General features: G+C 45.4%; 1 protein-coding gene across 2 annotated transcripts in view; it reads left to right on the top strand.

Moving 5' to 3' along the window:
• Window positions 1-14,300, top strand: part of XRCC4 (X-ray repair cross complementing 4) — a 315,755-nt gene extending 301,455 nt beyond the window's left edge. For both annotated transcript variants that reach the window (XM_019532322.1, XM_019532323.1), the window contains exon 8: window positions 14,164-14,300. In XM_019532322.1, coding sequence (XP_019387867.1) covers window positions 14,164-14,269 — 106 coding nt within the window. In that variant the 3' untranslated portion in view covers window positions 14,270-14,300. The remainder of the gene's footprint in view (window positions 1-14,163) is intronic.
• The last annotated feature ends 400 nt before the right edge of the window (window positions 14,301-14,700 follow it).

A 14,700-nucleotide genomic window follows, 5' to 3' on the forward strand; every position in this document is an offset into this window, starting at 1 on the left:
GGCAGGGGGTTTGACCCATTCCATGAGCACTGTATCTGTCATCCCCCACTTATACCAACCTGTGAGTTAAATATGGGCACAGTCTCAGCTCAGCTCTGCCTACCACTGCAGTTGACTTTAAAATGGCTGATTGCATTGCACTCACACACCTGCAACTTAAAATGGATTTAGTTTGTCTTCACTATGATTTATGCTACTGCAGGGGTGGGCAATTATTTTGGGCGGAGGACCACTTAGTGAGTTTTGGCAAGCCATCGAGGGCCGCATGATAGGCAGCCAGTGGCAGATAAGTATTAATTTTCTAAATTTTTTAGGGGACCCGTGGGCCGGATGGAATGGCCTGGTGAGCCACATCTAGCCTTGGGCTGCATTTTTCCCACCCCTGTGCTACAGCAATGGCTGTGATACAGTACAGCTGGCTAAAAAGGAAGATTTCTTGTTCATGGGGAGTTTTGGAAACCTAGTCCTTTTTTCTCCATAAAATTTGTCATGCACCAGAACCTTGGAGAGGACTTCATTTGAAAACACTGACATACATTGTTCCATAAATTAAAATGATCCATCCAGATCCTACTGCTGCTCAATGAAATCCATGTTTTGGTCAATTTACCACTGCTAATGGCATCCATAAAACCTAAACGATTTTTTGTAGCTATAGGGTTCTCAGACAGCCTCATCAGGCACATGGCAGGAACACTGGGAACTTATCCCACAACTGTGGAGCTGTCTTCTCGTTCCACAGCAGGGGACCTAAAAGCCCTAGCAGTGTTTGAGCCAGGCTTGAGATGGGGCTTTCTAGGCTTCTAGATTCTTGCTTTGGAGTTAGGAACCTTATTCTGTTTGGAGTCAGTGCTCCTGACTCTGGAGCAGAGTGCCCAAAAGGTCTTGGCATGTCTGCCCCTGCAGAGCTGCAGGGCTTCTTGGACAGTCCAGCTGCCAGGTTCGAACTGGAAAAACAGAGAGTCTGGTTGTAGCCATGTTGGTCTAAGGACATAGGCAGGCAAGATTCTTTGGGTAGTTGTGATATCTTTTATTAGACCAGGGATGGGCAAAATACAGCCCATGGACTGGATCCAACCTGCAAGGCACTTTCATCCAGCCAGCCCACAACACCCCCCAGCCCTTCTGTCCATGAGGTACCCAGTTGTACAACCCCCCAACATACCTTTTTGGGCATCATTCTCACCCTCTTGGGCAGAAGGGCTCTGTCCAGCCAGCAGCTTCTGGGAGGTGCTCCTGCTGCGGCCAGCACTTGCTCATTTGGGAAAGCTGGTAGGGAAGCAGTGGGGCAAGTGGGGTGGGTGGAATTGCTGCTGGGCAGAAGTGGGAGTTGGAGCACGGAGCCTGTGCACAGAGGGACAACAGGAGTGAGGAGCTCAGCTGAGTAGCCTGTGGGTTATAGGGACCCCCACACACTCCCCCCAGCAGCAGACAAAGAGTTCAAGGTGCTTATGCATGGATCAGGTGCCCGGTGGGGCATGGCTCCAGCCAGTGCTGCACAGGGAGAGGGAGTAGAGTCTGTCCTACCACCAGAGCTCTGCCCCAGCTCCAGCAGTTGCAGCAGGGAAAGTCCCACACTGGAGCCTGCTGCCTCCCTCACTCCATGCTGCACAAGTCCACGCACTCTGCCAGGAGTTGAGGAGCCCTGCCGTCTGCTTCCCTGTGGAGTCCAGTGCTGAGCTGGGGGTGAGGAGTGCACCCCTGTGCAGCCTGCCTGGCCACTTCTATCACAAGGGCTCTGTGCTGTTTGTCTGCAGCTCCACATTTGTGGTGGGAAAGCCCCACTCTGGACTCCATGGTGAATCAGTGGGAGGGGCTCCCTCCACTCCTAGCAGAGTGCAGGGACCTGCGCAGCAGGCTCCCGTGTGGGGCTTCCCCCACTGCAAGTGCTAGAGCTGCAGTCATGCCGCACAAAGCCCCAGTGATAGGGCAAGCTCCACTTCCTCCTCCTACAAACTTCACTTCATAAATCTACTGAATACAAGAAATCATAGACTTAATATAGACACTGGACTTATGACACATTACCTGCCTGACATCTGACATGGGTAACCTGCCTCAAGAAAACTACTTGCATTTCTCCAAACATTACCCTTCCTTCCCCCCCGCCTCCCCTCCTATCTCTATCCATTGTCTTCCAAACTTCTATTCATTTGCATTTTCACAGACTTCTTGTTTAGCTTATCTTCTTTTCCACCTTGAAGAACAGAGAGCAGCAGTCTCCCAATGCCTGAAAAAGGGTGTTTGTTCCCGAAAGCTTGCAAAGGACTTTTTTTCTAGTTATTTAGTTGGTGTAATATAGGGTGAGCAATTATTTTGGCTGGAGGGCAGCTTAAGTTTTGGTGAGCTGCCAGGGGCTGCATAGGTAGCCCCACCCCTTGACAGTTGCCCCGCTCCCTGGCCACCATATTGGGACCAGAAGTCCTATCCCCTAACCCCTGACCTTTGTCACCAGAGGTCCTTCCCCTTGCTGCTGCCCCACCCCACACTTCTTTTGGGTGGGGGGAGGGGGACGGATTACCATCTTAGAACCAACCCCCCCACCAAATCAACAATAGAAGTCAAACACCTACTATAATATATTTTAATTTTATTACAAAAAATATTTGTCATGACTTGTGATTATGTACCATATATAGAAGGGATTGCATAATAACTTAGAAATAAAGTGTGATTTTTATATTGTGTGTGTGGTGGGGTGTGGCAGTGTGTAGTGGGGATTGTGAGAGGATGTGGTTATGTAGGGGGGGAATAGAGTACGTTGGGGTATATGTACATGTCAACGGGGTTCTTGGGGCAGGGTATGGGTGTGTGGGGTATGAGGGAGGGTGGGGGGACCCTCCACACACTCCCCACATGGTGTGCAGCCCCTGCTGGCTGGAGCTGCACCTACACTGGGTCTCCCCACCTGCTGCTCCTGCTAATTTATAACATGCCTGCCAAAAAAGTTGGCTCCCACTGAGTCAGTATATAATAAAAACATCCTAACATGTTTTGTGCACTCCAAAGGTACTTTTGCTTCTTTTGCATCATAAAAGTTCCTTATGTCAGTTGTTTCTCTTTGAACTTCTTATTTATAACTTAAATGTAATTTGATTTAATTAATGTTAATAACATTACAGCGTTCCACAAAGGGGCTTTTTCCCACTTTGACTATTCAACCTTTTCCTGAACTGTTGAAATTACATCCAAGACTACTGTATTCAGTAAAATACTTCTCAGTTTCTTTACTAACATATGTTCAGGGCAGAGCTCATCGATTGTAATTTCTGCCACTGATGATTTCAACCAGTAAGTACTTCATGATTCCAGGATTGCAGTTTTTATTTTATAAGGTCAATCAGAAATTTATAGCTCGTTTTTACTTTGCTTCCAGGAATAAGTGCCAGAACAGACACAATCTGGAAACTGCCTGCCTGAAAGTGTGCTGACACCCTCATTACTGCCAAAATATAAAGTCAGTTCTTGAGAATGTAGTTTTTTCATATATATATGAAGAAAGTCTATGTTTAACATATATTAAAGAGTGGCTGACATCTTACCATCTTTAGAACCAGCTGAAGAAGTAGAGTTGATCATATTTTACTTACGTGTGGAGTCCATTGTATTCACATTTTCTGTGAAACTCTCTTAATCTATCTGTTTACATAAAAGGCTTTCCCCCTCCTTTATTTACCCTATCTTTTTTTCTTTCTATGTTACATGTTGCTTTTTTTTTTTTTGGCAGATTGACTTAGGCAGGCAATATGATGCCTCCTTTCTCTTTAAGATCTAGCAAAGAGGAAATCTGTCATGGTGGGCTAAAGATCTTGTGCATAGCTACAAGCACTGGCAAGCTTTCACTTTATTCTAAACCTGTGATCCTCAATCAGGGTGTCATCAAATCCTTTAAAGGGTGCTATGATATGCTGTGCAATACTAGCACTGTCAGGTCTGTAAACAACTATGTGATTTACAAAATAAACCCAGAGATTTTAAGTGAGAATCCAAAGGGTCAAAGACGTTCTGATCTGTTGTGGTCTGTCAGAGTTCTTTGCAACCAACAAATTGCTCTATTATTTTTTTTCATAGTCAAAAAACAAGTGAAAACTAAGAGCTGGCATTTTCACAGAGGTACCTTGAGTCCAAAGAAGTTGAGAACCACGGGTCTAACACCGTTTTCTAATCTTTTCTTAGAAATTATTGCTGCTGAGCAATCTTTTTAAATGGGACCATCTGCAGCCTCTATAGATACCAGTAAGACATCAGATTGCTGATAATCAAATAATTGTTTTTACTGAGTGTATCACATCCCTAATGCAGATTTTACTCTTAGGTTTTGTTCTGATAATTGCACGTAACTGGTTGAGATATTCTAGCTACTACTGAAGTGAATTCTCATTTTCTGTTTCAACTACTGCTGCCACCTACATTTATGATACTGAAGAGAAAATACCTTAAATCAGATTTTTCTCTAACATTATCAGTTTCTTATGCTGTTAATATACCATTCTTTTCCTGATCAATGAGACAATAAAATATTATGTTAGATTGCTATGAATTTTCAAATGTATAAAAAAATTAAGAAGAAAGTTTTAAAACTGAAACTTTCAGTTCTAATCTGAGAGGCAACCTCACACCTTGCTAGGCAAGGCTAGCAGTATCTCAGTGGGTGTGTCTGCATATGCAGTTAGTGCAGAGCAATAAACTGTGGTGCAGTTTGCACCAGTTTTTATTTCTCCTGGGTGCAACATTTACACATGCAACTGGGACCACAGCATATTGTGCTGGGGTGGAGCAGCCCTCAGCTGGCAGGGGGTGTCAGCCCTTAGCTTCAGCTGATGGTGCTGGGCAGCAGAGGGGCTGGCTGGAGCACAAGGGTACTACAGTGTGGGGGGCTAACTGGCTGGCAGCCCTTGCACCATAACACCCTCATGCCCCAGCCAGCCCCAGTCACTGTCTACATGTGAATTGCAGTGGCATAAAGTTGTCTGCCAGAGGCTAGTACTTGTCCTGGTCAGTACTATCCTATGGTGAAGATAATTAATTTACTGTGCTCTGAAACAGATGCCCATGTAGGTAGTGAGGTGTAAAGCATGTAAAGCACATGAGTAGATGCACTCAATTTGTAGCAAAATCACACTTTCATATGTCAAGCCTTAAAACAGTGGCTTCACGAAAAGCTCAGAACATACAGTTCCGGGGCATCTCCAGAAATAATTAAGCTTCCTAGGAAGCATTTAAAAATACAAAATTCCTACAGTATTTATTTTTTCTTGAGATTAAAACCATCAGTGAAAATCAATATAACTATGCTGCTGTATCTATCCCAGCAGGTTAAGTACAATGTTCTTTATGTTTCAGACATGTGCAAGTGATATATTAAGATCACTGATTGTGCTAATTAGTAGCCTTTGGCCTCATTGTATTTCAGAACACATGAAAAGGTTTAATCCTTTGCTACCAGAAAGCCCTTTTTTAATCCTGGCAGTTGCAGCATTTGCATAAGAAATTATTTTCTCTCTTGACCTCCTTCAGAGATATTACAAAATGAAATTGGCTGAGTATTCCAGCTGCAACTCCATGTGGAAATTTCTTGGGGGGAAATATGTGTGCATATAGGAATAGTTAGGTCATTTGAAATAAATGGTATTGGCCAGTCCATTCCATTGTAGAAAAGTGATGCTCTTTTCTCCACTGTGTGCGTTACCATATCAGCCTGCTGTGTTGTGCTGTGTCAGAGTGTCCAGTACTATGGTACATCTCTGTCTCCTGTTTCTTGTGACTTATCTTCAGCCTTGAAAAGCAATTTGGTGCTGTAGTGGCTTTCTCCCAAATTCTGGCCAAGAACCTGAGCTGGTGCAAGTCAGCAGAGCTCCATTGACATCAGTGGAACTACAGTGATTTACACCAGCTGTTAATCTTTTCTCCTGTTTGAATTTAAAGAGCTGAAACCAAATGTTAGGAAATATGAAATTTTCTCTTAGAGTCAGCAGTTTTCCAGATGTGTTAATGGACTTAAAGTTTACTAAAAGACAAGTTTTAGAAAAGTGATCCAAGAAAAGAATAAACTCTCAAGAAGAATGCCTTCCTTACAGGCTTTCTGGCAAGAGATGGCAATAGAACTCACTGCAATTTAAATAAATTAATTCATTTATTCATTAAGATATTGTTGAACAACTTCAGCAAGAATCCAAGATTAGAAATACTTTCACAACACAGGGAAACCACTGGCACTTAATAAATAATGTCATTACAGATATGAATCTTACAGTTTTAAGCCAAAATGAAGTTGCACATGGGATTTCTTATAAATTGAATGCTATCAGTTTATAAACCTGCTTGATGCTGGCACTATGATTTCAGAAGATTAAGTGACCTGTGTTGTTAAAAAAAGAGAGGCCTTTATACAATCTTGCTTATAGAGTTAAAGCTTATAAGTAACCTACCTGTTCATCTCAGCCACTATTTTTAATCTGCAATGGGTATATAAACCTGATTTTAATTTACACATCAGGATCAATGTTGAGGTTATCAGCACTAAAAACCTAATTGGAATCTTGTACTTTCTAAATTAAATCTTTTAAAATAAATGTGGCTTTTTGATAAGTAGTGATTCAGAGCCAGTATATGCGAAAAAGTCGTACTGTAGGGATCGTTTACACTGCATAATGAAGTACAAGGTAGAGATACCTAAGAGATTTCTCCATGAACTTTCTTAGATACTAGGTGCAATCTAACTGTGGTAGCATGGAGCTCCTTCCAGATTTCTCTGCTAAGAAACTTGTTTAGACTTAGGTTGTGTATCTCTGCAATGTAGTTCTGTCCTTCAGCTCAACGCTATAAAGATTTTCAAGGGGAAGAAAAAAACTGTAGATATCGCATAATCTTTAAGCTGAAAGTAGGGCAGAATGGCACTTTATCAACTAATTAATTCAGAGAGGCGTGAGTTTTCATAGGCTGCAACCTGCTTCCATCAGATGCTATCAATAGACTAACACAGCTGACTACTACTCTCAACCCTTAGGATGTTAGAGGACTGCTTGTACTGGTCAGAATAGTGTTGACTGCTTAATCTTGCCTGCCAGAAATTCCAGTTAAATTTTGACAACACATTAGTCCTAGGCTGTCCAGCCATGGCCTTGCCTAGGGCTTTGGCCTGTCTGATGTGGCTGCTTATCCTAATCTGGCACCTCCTCAGCTGAGCATTGGGGTAGAATAGGTGGTCATAATCCAATATCTGGGCCTAGCCACCTGCCCACTCCCTGCAACTAGAGTGGCTAACCAGGATCAGCTGCCCCTTTACCCTTTTCTTTAAAAACCCCTGACTTGGAATGGGAAGTGTCTGGGTAACAAGACTTGATCTTGTACTCAGACTGACTCATCCTTGGCTTGTACATCTACTGGCTCCCTGACAGACGTTCTGGCAACCTGATCTAACTTGCCATGGACCCTGAGTTTGACCTGACCCAGCTCTGGTTTGATCTCCTGGATCCCTGACCTAGAAGATCTTCTAAGTCCGTGCTCTGCCTCACCCTCTGACTTTGTACCCCAGACAGATCTTCTGGCTTCCCTGCACTCAGACTCTGCACACTCCCCTTGTATCTTGGTTGCTTCTTCTGACCCTGGGTGACCCCCCAGACCTTGCCACCCATGACCCAGCATAACACAGACTTCTTTTGACACACAGCTCTCTCTACCTAGTTTTCTCTACATCACAGGTAGGCAACCTTATTCAGCTGTAAGACAGAATGACTCACCTGGGGTTGGAGGCAGATGTCTGGGCAAGCATTTGGATGCTGCTGTTGCCGGTCATTTTCCCAATTGGCATGGGAAAACTGCCTGCAACTGGCACTACTTCATACAGCAGCATTGAGAGAGTTCCTGCATCACACATTCATCTCTGCGGCAGGTTAGGGAAAGCACCCACAGAAGGTGTCCTTCACCACTGAATGCAATTGAAACCCCATATCTATGTGCCTGATCCAAAAGTTCTGTGGATTAGATCTGGCCTGTGGACTGTAGGTTCAACCCATGCTCTACATCTGATTTTACATCTACCATCAAGATAGCTAAATGCTTGGACAAGACCCGATAAAAATTTTGCACATTGAGCTGGTTGGAAATTTTCCAGTGAAAGAATTTAGTTGAAATTGCCAACTAGTTCACTGCTGGTTTAAGCAAACTCCTTTAAATTACTGGCTCTTCCTTGTGGCATGCTGAGAAGCTGAGGATCCACACCAGAAGACAGGAGGGCGATCCAGGCTGACCTGGACAGGCTAAGCAAATGGGTGGACGAGAGCCTGATGGTGTTTAACACCAAAAAATGCAAGGTTCTCCACCTTGGGAGGAAAAACCTGCAGCATCCTTGTAGGCTTGGCAATGCTACACTGGCTAGCACTACAGAAGAAAGAGACTTGGGGGTCATCATTGACCACAAGATGAACATGAGCCTGCAATGCGATGCTGCAGCTAGTAAAGCAACCAAAATGCTGACTTGCATCCATAGATGCTTCTCAAGCAAATCCCGGGATGTCATTCTCCCCTTGTACTCGGCCTTGGTGAGGCCGCAGCTGGAGTACTGCGTCCAGTTTTGGGCTCCACAATTCAAAAAGGATGTGGAGAAGCTTGAGAGAGTCCAGAGAAGAGCCACACGCATGATCAGAGGTCAGGAAAACAGACTTTACAACAACAGGCTGAGAGCCATGGGACTCTTCAGCCTGGAAAAGTTCAGGCTCAGGGGTGACCTGATGGCCACCTATAAGTTTATCGGGGTGACCACCAGTTTCTGGGGAAATGCTTGTTCACCAGAACGCCCCAAGGGATGACGAGGTCGAAAGATTCTAAACAACTGCAAGACCGTTTCAGGCTGGACATAAGGGAGAATTTCTTTACAAACTGAGCCCCCAAGGTCTGGAAAAGCCTGCCATCGGAGGTGGTTCAAGCACCTACATTGAACCTTCAGGAGTAAATTGGATGCTTACCTTGCTGGGAGGGAGCTTATCTTGCTGGGATCCTGTGACCCCAGCTGTCTTCCTGCCCTTTGGGCAGGGGGCTGGACTCAATCTTCTGAGGTTCCTTCCAGCCCTAATGTCTATAAAATCTATGAAATCCATAGCTCTGGGGCAACCTCGCCATTCTAGAGCTTCCTGAATTTTCAGACTGCAGATATGGAGGAGCCTCAGATCCAGGGATCCCCACCTCAAAATGAAACTCGGCTCCTAGTTCCACAGGTTGGTATCCATCAGACTCCTGACTTGAGCTGGAGTTCTCAGGGCTTCCAGGTTTTCTGCAGCAGAGCTAGAAGACCAGGAGATTTTTAAAAATAGTGGGAGTCCAAACAAAACCAAATTTCAAAATATCACTATTTCCCACAGGCAAAAATTCTGCCATTGGCAGTAACATAACTAGAGCAAGTGAGGCATAAGCCCTGGGCACTTATTTAGATGGTGTGCCAGAATGGCAGCTGCTGTCACCACTGGCTTAACTACCAGCACTGCCCTGGCCACCGTCCAGGGCACAAAACTTCTAAGTTACGCCTTTAACTGTTGATCTAGTTAGTCTGTAGTTTGAGTGCTGTTGGATGCTCACTTACACTGGACCTTTCATGGCAATATCTGAGTAACATTTTTCCATTATATCTGGCTGGATCTTCCTAACCTGGTGGGTAATGACCTGACTTCAGAAAAATATGAATTTTTCACCTCCTGTCTGGATTACACCAATGGGATATACTCGGGCATGAAGCCACCAGCCTTTAGGAAACTCCAACCAGTGCAGAATGCTACAGCATGTCTTCTTAGCAATGCAGGCTACCACAGGCACCTCAGACCTCCACTTTCTACACTGGTTTCCTGTGTAATATTAGATCTGGTTCATGCTTTTGGCCCTTATCATCAAGGCGTTTAGTAACCTGGACTCAGAATATCGAAAATACTGTCTGAAGCTCTATATTGAACTTAAGGACCAGCAGTGACAGTTTTGCTCCACCAGATACAGTGGAACTTCCTATCGTAAATCTGAAAAAAATGGAGCTTGCTTGGAGACCACTCTGAGACAGAAGTAAAGGCTGGGACTTCCATGAACCTCAGCATTAGCTATTCCAAGTACAAGGCACACTTCTTCAGCTTTCCGTTCTCTAACATGGGCCTGCCCAGTTGGCAGCCCATGGGCCACATCTAGTCCACAAGGGATTAACATGTAGCCCATGGGCTCCTACTTCGTCCCACTCCTCGCATTGCTTCTGATGCTGCAGTAGCCCCAGGCTCTGGAGCAGAGCAGCACAGCATGAGGGAGCCCAGTAAGCCTTCTGTTTGCATGGCAATGGGAAGACGGGGTGTGTGCGGGTGGGAGAGGGACTGATGTCCACATCTTGAAGAGCAGGTTGTACAGTCTGTGCAGTGTGTTCCCTGACTGCTCAAAATTTAGATGTCCCTACTCTTAACATGTATCCAAAGCAGTGTGCAGATTTAAAAACATGACCCTACCAAAACTAAACACTTCCCTGCCACACAGTGGGTGTGTCTACACAAGATGCTTTACTGCCCAGTAGACTAATCTACTGTGCAGTAAAGTGTCACTATTTACATGTGCACACATTTACTGTGCAGTAAATTAGTCTACTGTGCAGTTAGTTACTACCCATAAATACAGGGTAGTAGATGCATGTGTAGATGCTGGCCAGGAGCAAATTTGGTCCTGGCCAGCCCCAATACTAGCGGGCCACAGGGGATGGGGAACTCCCTCAGTCCTGGCACTACTCAGCTCGTTACTCCCCCCAGGAGCTTAGAGCTGAGCAGCACTGAGATGGAATAACTCTCTGCCCCCAGTCCTGGTGCTGTTCAGCTCCTGGCTCCCCACAGGACCTGGGAGGTGAGCAGCACTGGAACTTGGGTGCTTCCCTGCTTCTCCCTGCAGCCCAGGGCTGGTTGGGAACTGTCCCCCTTCTGGGAAATCTCCATGCAGAAGTGGGACAGTTCCTGGCCAGCCCTGGACTGCACAGGGAAATCCTTGTGCAGCCTGGAGCTGGCTGGGAGCTACCCCAGAAGTGGGAACAGCTCCTGGCCAGCCCTGGGCTGCACAGAGACGGCCCTCTGGGCATAGGGCTTGTCCCCATGTGCACAAGGCAGGAGAGCTCTGCAGCAGCAGCTGTCGTCTGGCCCCATACACATCAGGACTCCTCTTGATGTCCTCCAAGTAAACAGCCAGGCTATCACACTCCCAGGAAAGGCTCACTGTGCATTATTTTACTGCACAGTAATCCTTTATAGCATTAATTGAACATTTAGATGGGTTCAGTGTTGCCTTTGGGAAGAAGAAAAGAGAAAAAATAAATCAGATGTGACAGGCTGTTTAATGCAATACAGGAAAACTCTCAGATTGTATGATTAGCTATATAAGAAACCACATAGAATAGAATGAAATAGACTAGCATGGTAGTCTGATGTAATAGTATCAGAATCTGGCTGCAAATTTTCAGCCAGGCCTCACTACGTGTCCACGTCTTCTAAATTAACAAAACTGCACATGAACATATGTATCCCTGGATCACTGGTGCAACCACAACTATAAAAATTCTAGCATTGAACTGACAGAGCAGGAGGTCAGGGACTTAAAATTTGTTCCTAAAAACTAGTAGACAACAGGTATAAGCTAAACATCAGGGCATTGGCAATGCGTAGGGGGTGCATGTGCACCCCCTAATCGTGGTGGTGCACCCCCTGTGGAAAGGCCCGGTCGATACTGCCAGTGGTGCCTGTAGGCAGTCACTGCTCGCCATCCCACCCCCCCATCCCATGGCATTTGTAGGTGGTCCGCCGTTACCACTGGCCACGGCCAACACTGCCGGTGGCATCTGTGGATGGTTGCCAACTGGTGGTTGGTGCTCAGCACCCCTCCCACACACTGCCAACTGTGCTGTGGCCACCTGCAGAAGCTCCCCGCTTGCCACCACCATGTTCCTGCTGCCGACAGCACTGCCACTGCCTGTGGAAGCTCATCATGCTCCCCCAGCGTCTGGGGGCATGTGGCGTTCATGCATCAAGGCAATTAAAGAGGAAACTAATTCAGCATCAGTCTTTGTGGAAGAAAAAAACAGTCCTGAGAGTGACCGAAATACTGCCAAATTGTGATGTATGTCAATAGTGACATAAATAGCTGCTTTTCATATTTCTTTACTTCCTTGACTTTACCTCATTCTTCCTGTCCACATTCTAAGTGAAATTGTCATGTTCAGTGTTCGAGTTTAATAAGGGGTATTAAAGAAACTGGAGGTTAATCTGGTGGTATTTGCTTGCTTGCTTTATTTATTTATTTATTTTTATTCAGTGTGCCTGTCGCCTCTCCTAACAAAGGCTCAGAGCAACTTACAATAAGAGAACGGAGCTACTTATAAAACAGGAGAACAAACAAGAGAGAGAAACAACTGAAAAGGCACCTAGAATATCAACATAAAACAAAGAACCTATTAACATTGTCACAGCCTAGTTTTGTTTGTTATATACCTACCCAAACTGGAAAATGTTGCAGCACTTCTGAAAGATGTCCAGGTTCAGGCTGTAGCAGCCTCAAGACGGGCAGTTCCAGAGCGAAGGAGCAACTTCTGAGAATGACCTTCCATGCATTTTCACCTAGCAGATTTGGCACATTGATGGTACTTGCAGGAGTTGCTCTTTGCTGACCTCAGGGATTGTGATGGGGTATAACGGAAAAGGTAGCTCCTTAGATATGCAAGGCCCAGATCATTTAGGACCTTATAGGTCAAAATCAGCACTTGAATTTCACCTGGAAGGCTATTGGGAGCCAGTATGGACTCCAGCCAGCGTTATACACTTCAGGGGAGCCATGCTGCTGCAGAAGCTGGCCACTACATTCTGCACCAGCTGCAGCTTCTGGATGGTCTTTGAAGACAGCCTTATGTAAAGTGCACTGCAGTAGGGCAACCCTGAGGTTGCAAAGGATGGTAGTGATCAGATCTGGAAAGAAACATTGCAGCTTTCTCACCAGTTGGTGCCCTTCATGGCCACCACTGCCACATGAAGATCCAGGTGCAGCAGGATCCAAGTTTGCAAATATGAGTGACAAGGGGAGGCTGAACCCCATTGAAAATATATGTCCTAGTTTCTACCTCAGATGAAGTGATCTACCTACCATCACCTTCGTCCTGTCTGGACTCAGTTTTACTTAGTTCCCCTGAATCCAGTCCCCAGTTGCATCCAGGTGCTGGGAAAGGACTGATTGCAGAACCTGGGTCAAATGAGAAGAGGTAGAACTGGGTATAGGGGAAGATACAGAGGGGTGTGTCAGTGCAGCTGTACCCACCTTCCATCTGTGCAGCACGTAGGCTCCTCCTTCCAGTGCATGTTCCTTCCCTGTCCCCTGCAGCTTTCCCCCACTGACCAGGAGCAGGTACTGGGAGGAATAACCTGCACAGTGCTACTTCTGTCCCCAGCTGATGCAGTCTTGGGAGAGAGTCCCAGAGCCTTTCTTGAACCACTTCTGCCCCATATTGATGAATAGAGAGCCAGGCTTGGCCAAGGACAGCAGTGGCACATAGGTCTCCCCTCCTACCCCCACTTCCAATTAGTGGGGAACATTGGAGAGGGAAGGAGGCAACAGGCAAGGAGCAGAGGCTGGAAGGAGTAAACTGTGCATTGCCACCACTGTTCCCAGCCAAGCACAGCTGCTCACTCAGTTGTTCCCCAAATCCCCTCAGTTAGAGCAGTGCAGGAGTCATTCTTCCCACCCCTGCACCCCCAGGTCATCCAGGGATGGTGGCAGTGGGTGGAGGAGTAGGTCCACCCCTTTTTTGGTCACCTGCTTCCAGTCCAGCTTCTCAGTATCCCCCACTGGCCCAGGGGCTGCAGCCATACCTCAGCCCCATGTTCCCATTGTTGAGGAACAGTATGCAACACCTGCCTTCAGTAAATCCTAAATTCACCCATGGCAGGGTGGCATCAGCATGTGGCTAGCACCTCACTCCAAATCTCCAGAGTCTCACTTAGCAAACTTAGAGACACACTAACATCTCAGCAATGTTTTACATGTATATGTTGATCCTATGTTGAACCTTAACAAAAGATCTCTGAATAGACAGTTAAAGGATTGACTTTTCTGTGTTTGTGCCTGATTTCTTAACTGTGCATCTACATTTGTTTTTATAAATATCATTATTTTAACTTCTAGACCTAATCCTGATCCACCAGAGGCAAGAGGCAAGCACTCAATCAAGACATCTTTGGAAATACCAAAAAATACTGCTGAGCCGGAGGATCTCTTTGATGACATCTAACTATGGGTTTTGTCTGTTTTTGGTGAGAAACTGAAAGAATAAAGTTTATAGTCAAAACAAGCTGTTAAACCGTAACATTTTATTATACTGAAACTGATTTAAGACCCCCATGCAAAGGTGGTTATTTCTAAATAAGGATACATTATTCTAGTCCATCTAGGTACACATCCATTGTCCACATTTTTCACCCCAGAATTTTAGTTTCTTGAGCTTGGGCAACGTTTGGGCTATTCTGCCATTCATATATTAACGTCATTCTGGTGATGCAAAGTAGCCTGAAACCAGTTCAGGGTGTGAATGAAAATTCATAGAAGAATCCTACAAGGTCATAGGCCTGTTACAGTGGATTACTTTAAGTGTCTCTAGGACAGAGAATGTGCCTGAGGAAAAAGGACATGGCCAGGACATCTTTATAACCAGATGTGGAAATT

This window comes from Crocodylus porosus, unplaced genomic scaffold, assembly GCF_001723895.1.
Source record: "Crocodylus porosus isolate Cpor-Errol unplaced genomic scaffold, CroPor_comp1, whole genome shotgun sequence".
NCBI lineage: Eukaryota > Metazoa > Chordata > Crocodylia > Crocodylidae > Crocodylus > Crocodylus porosus.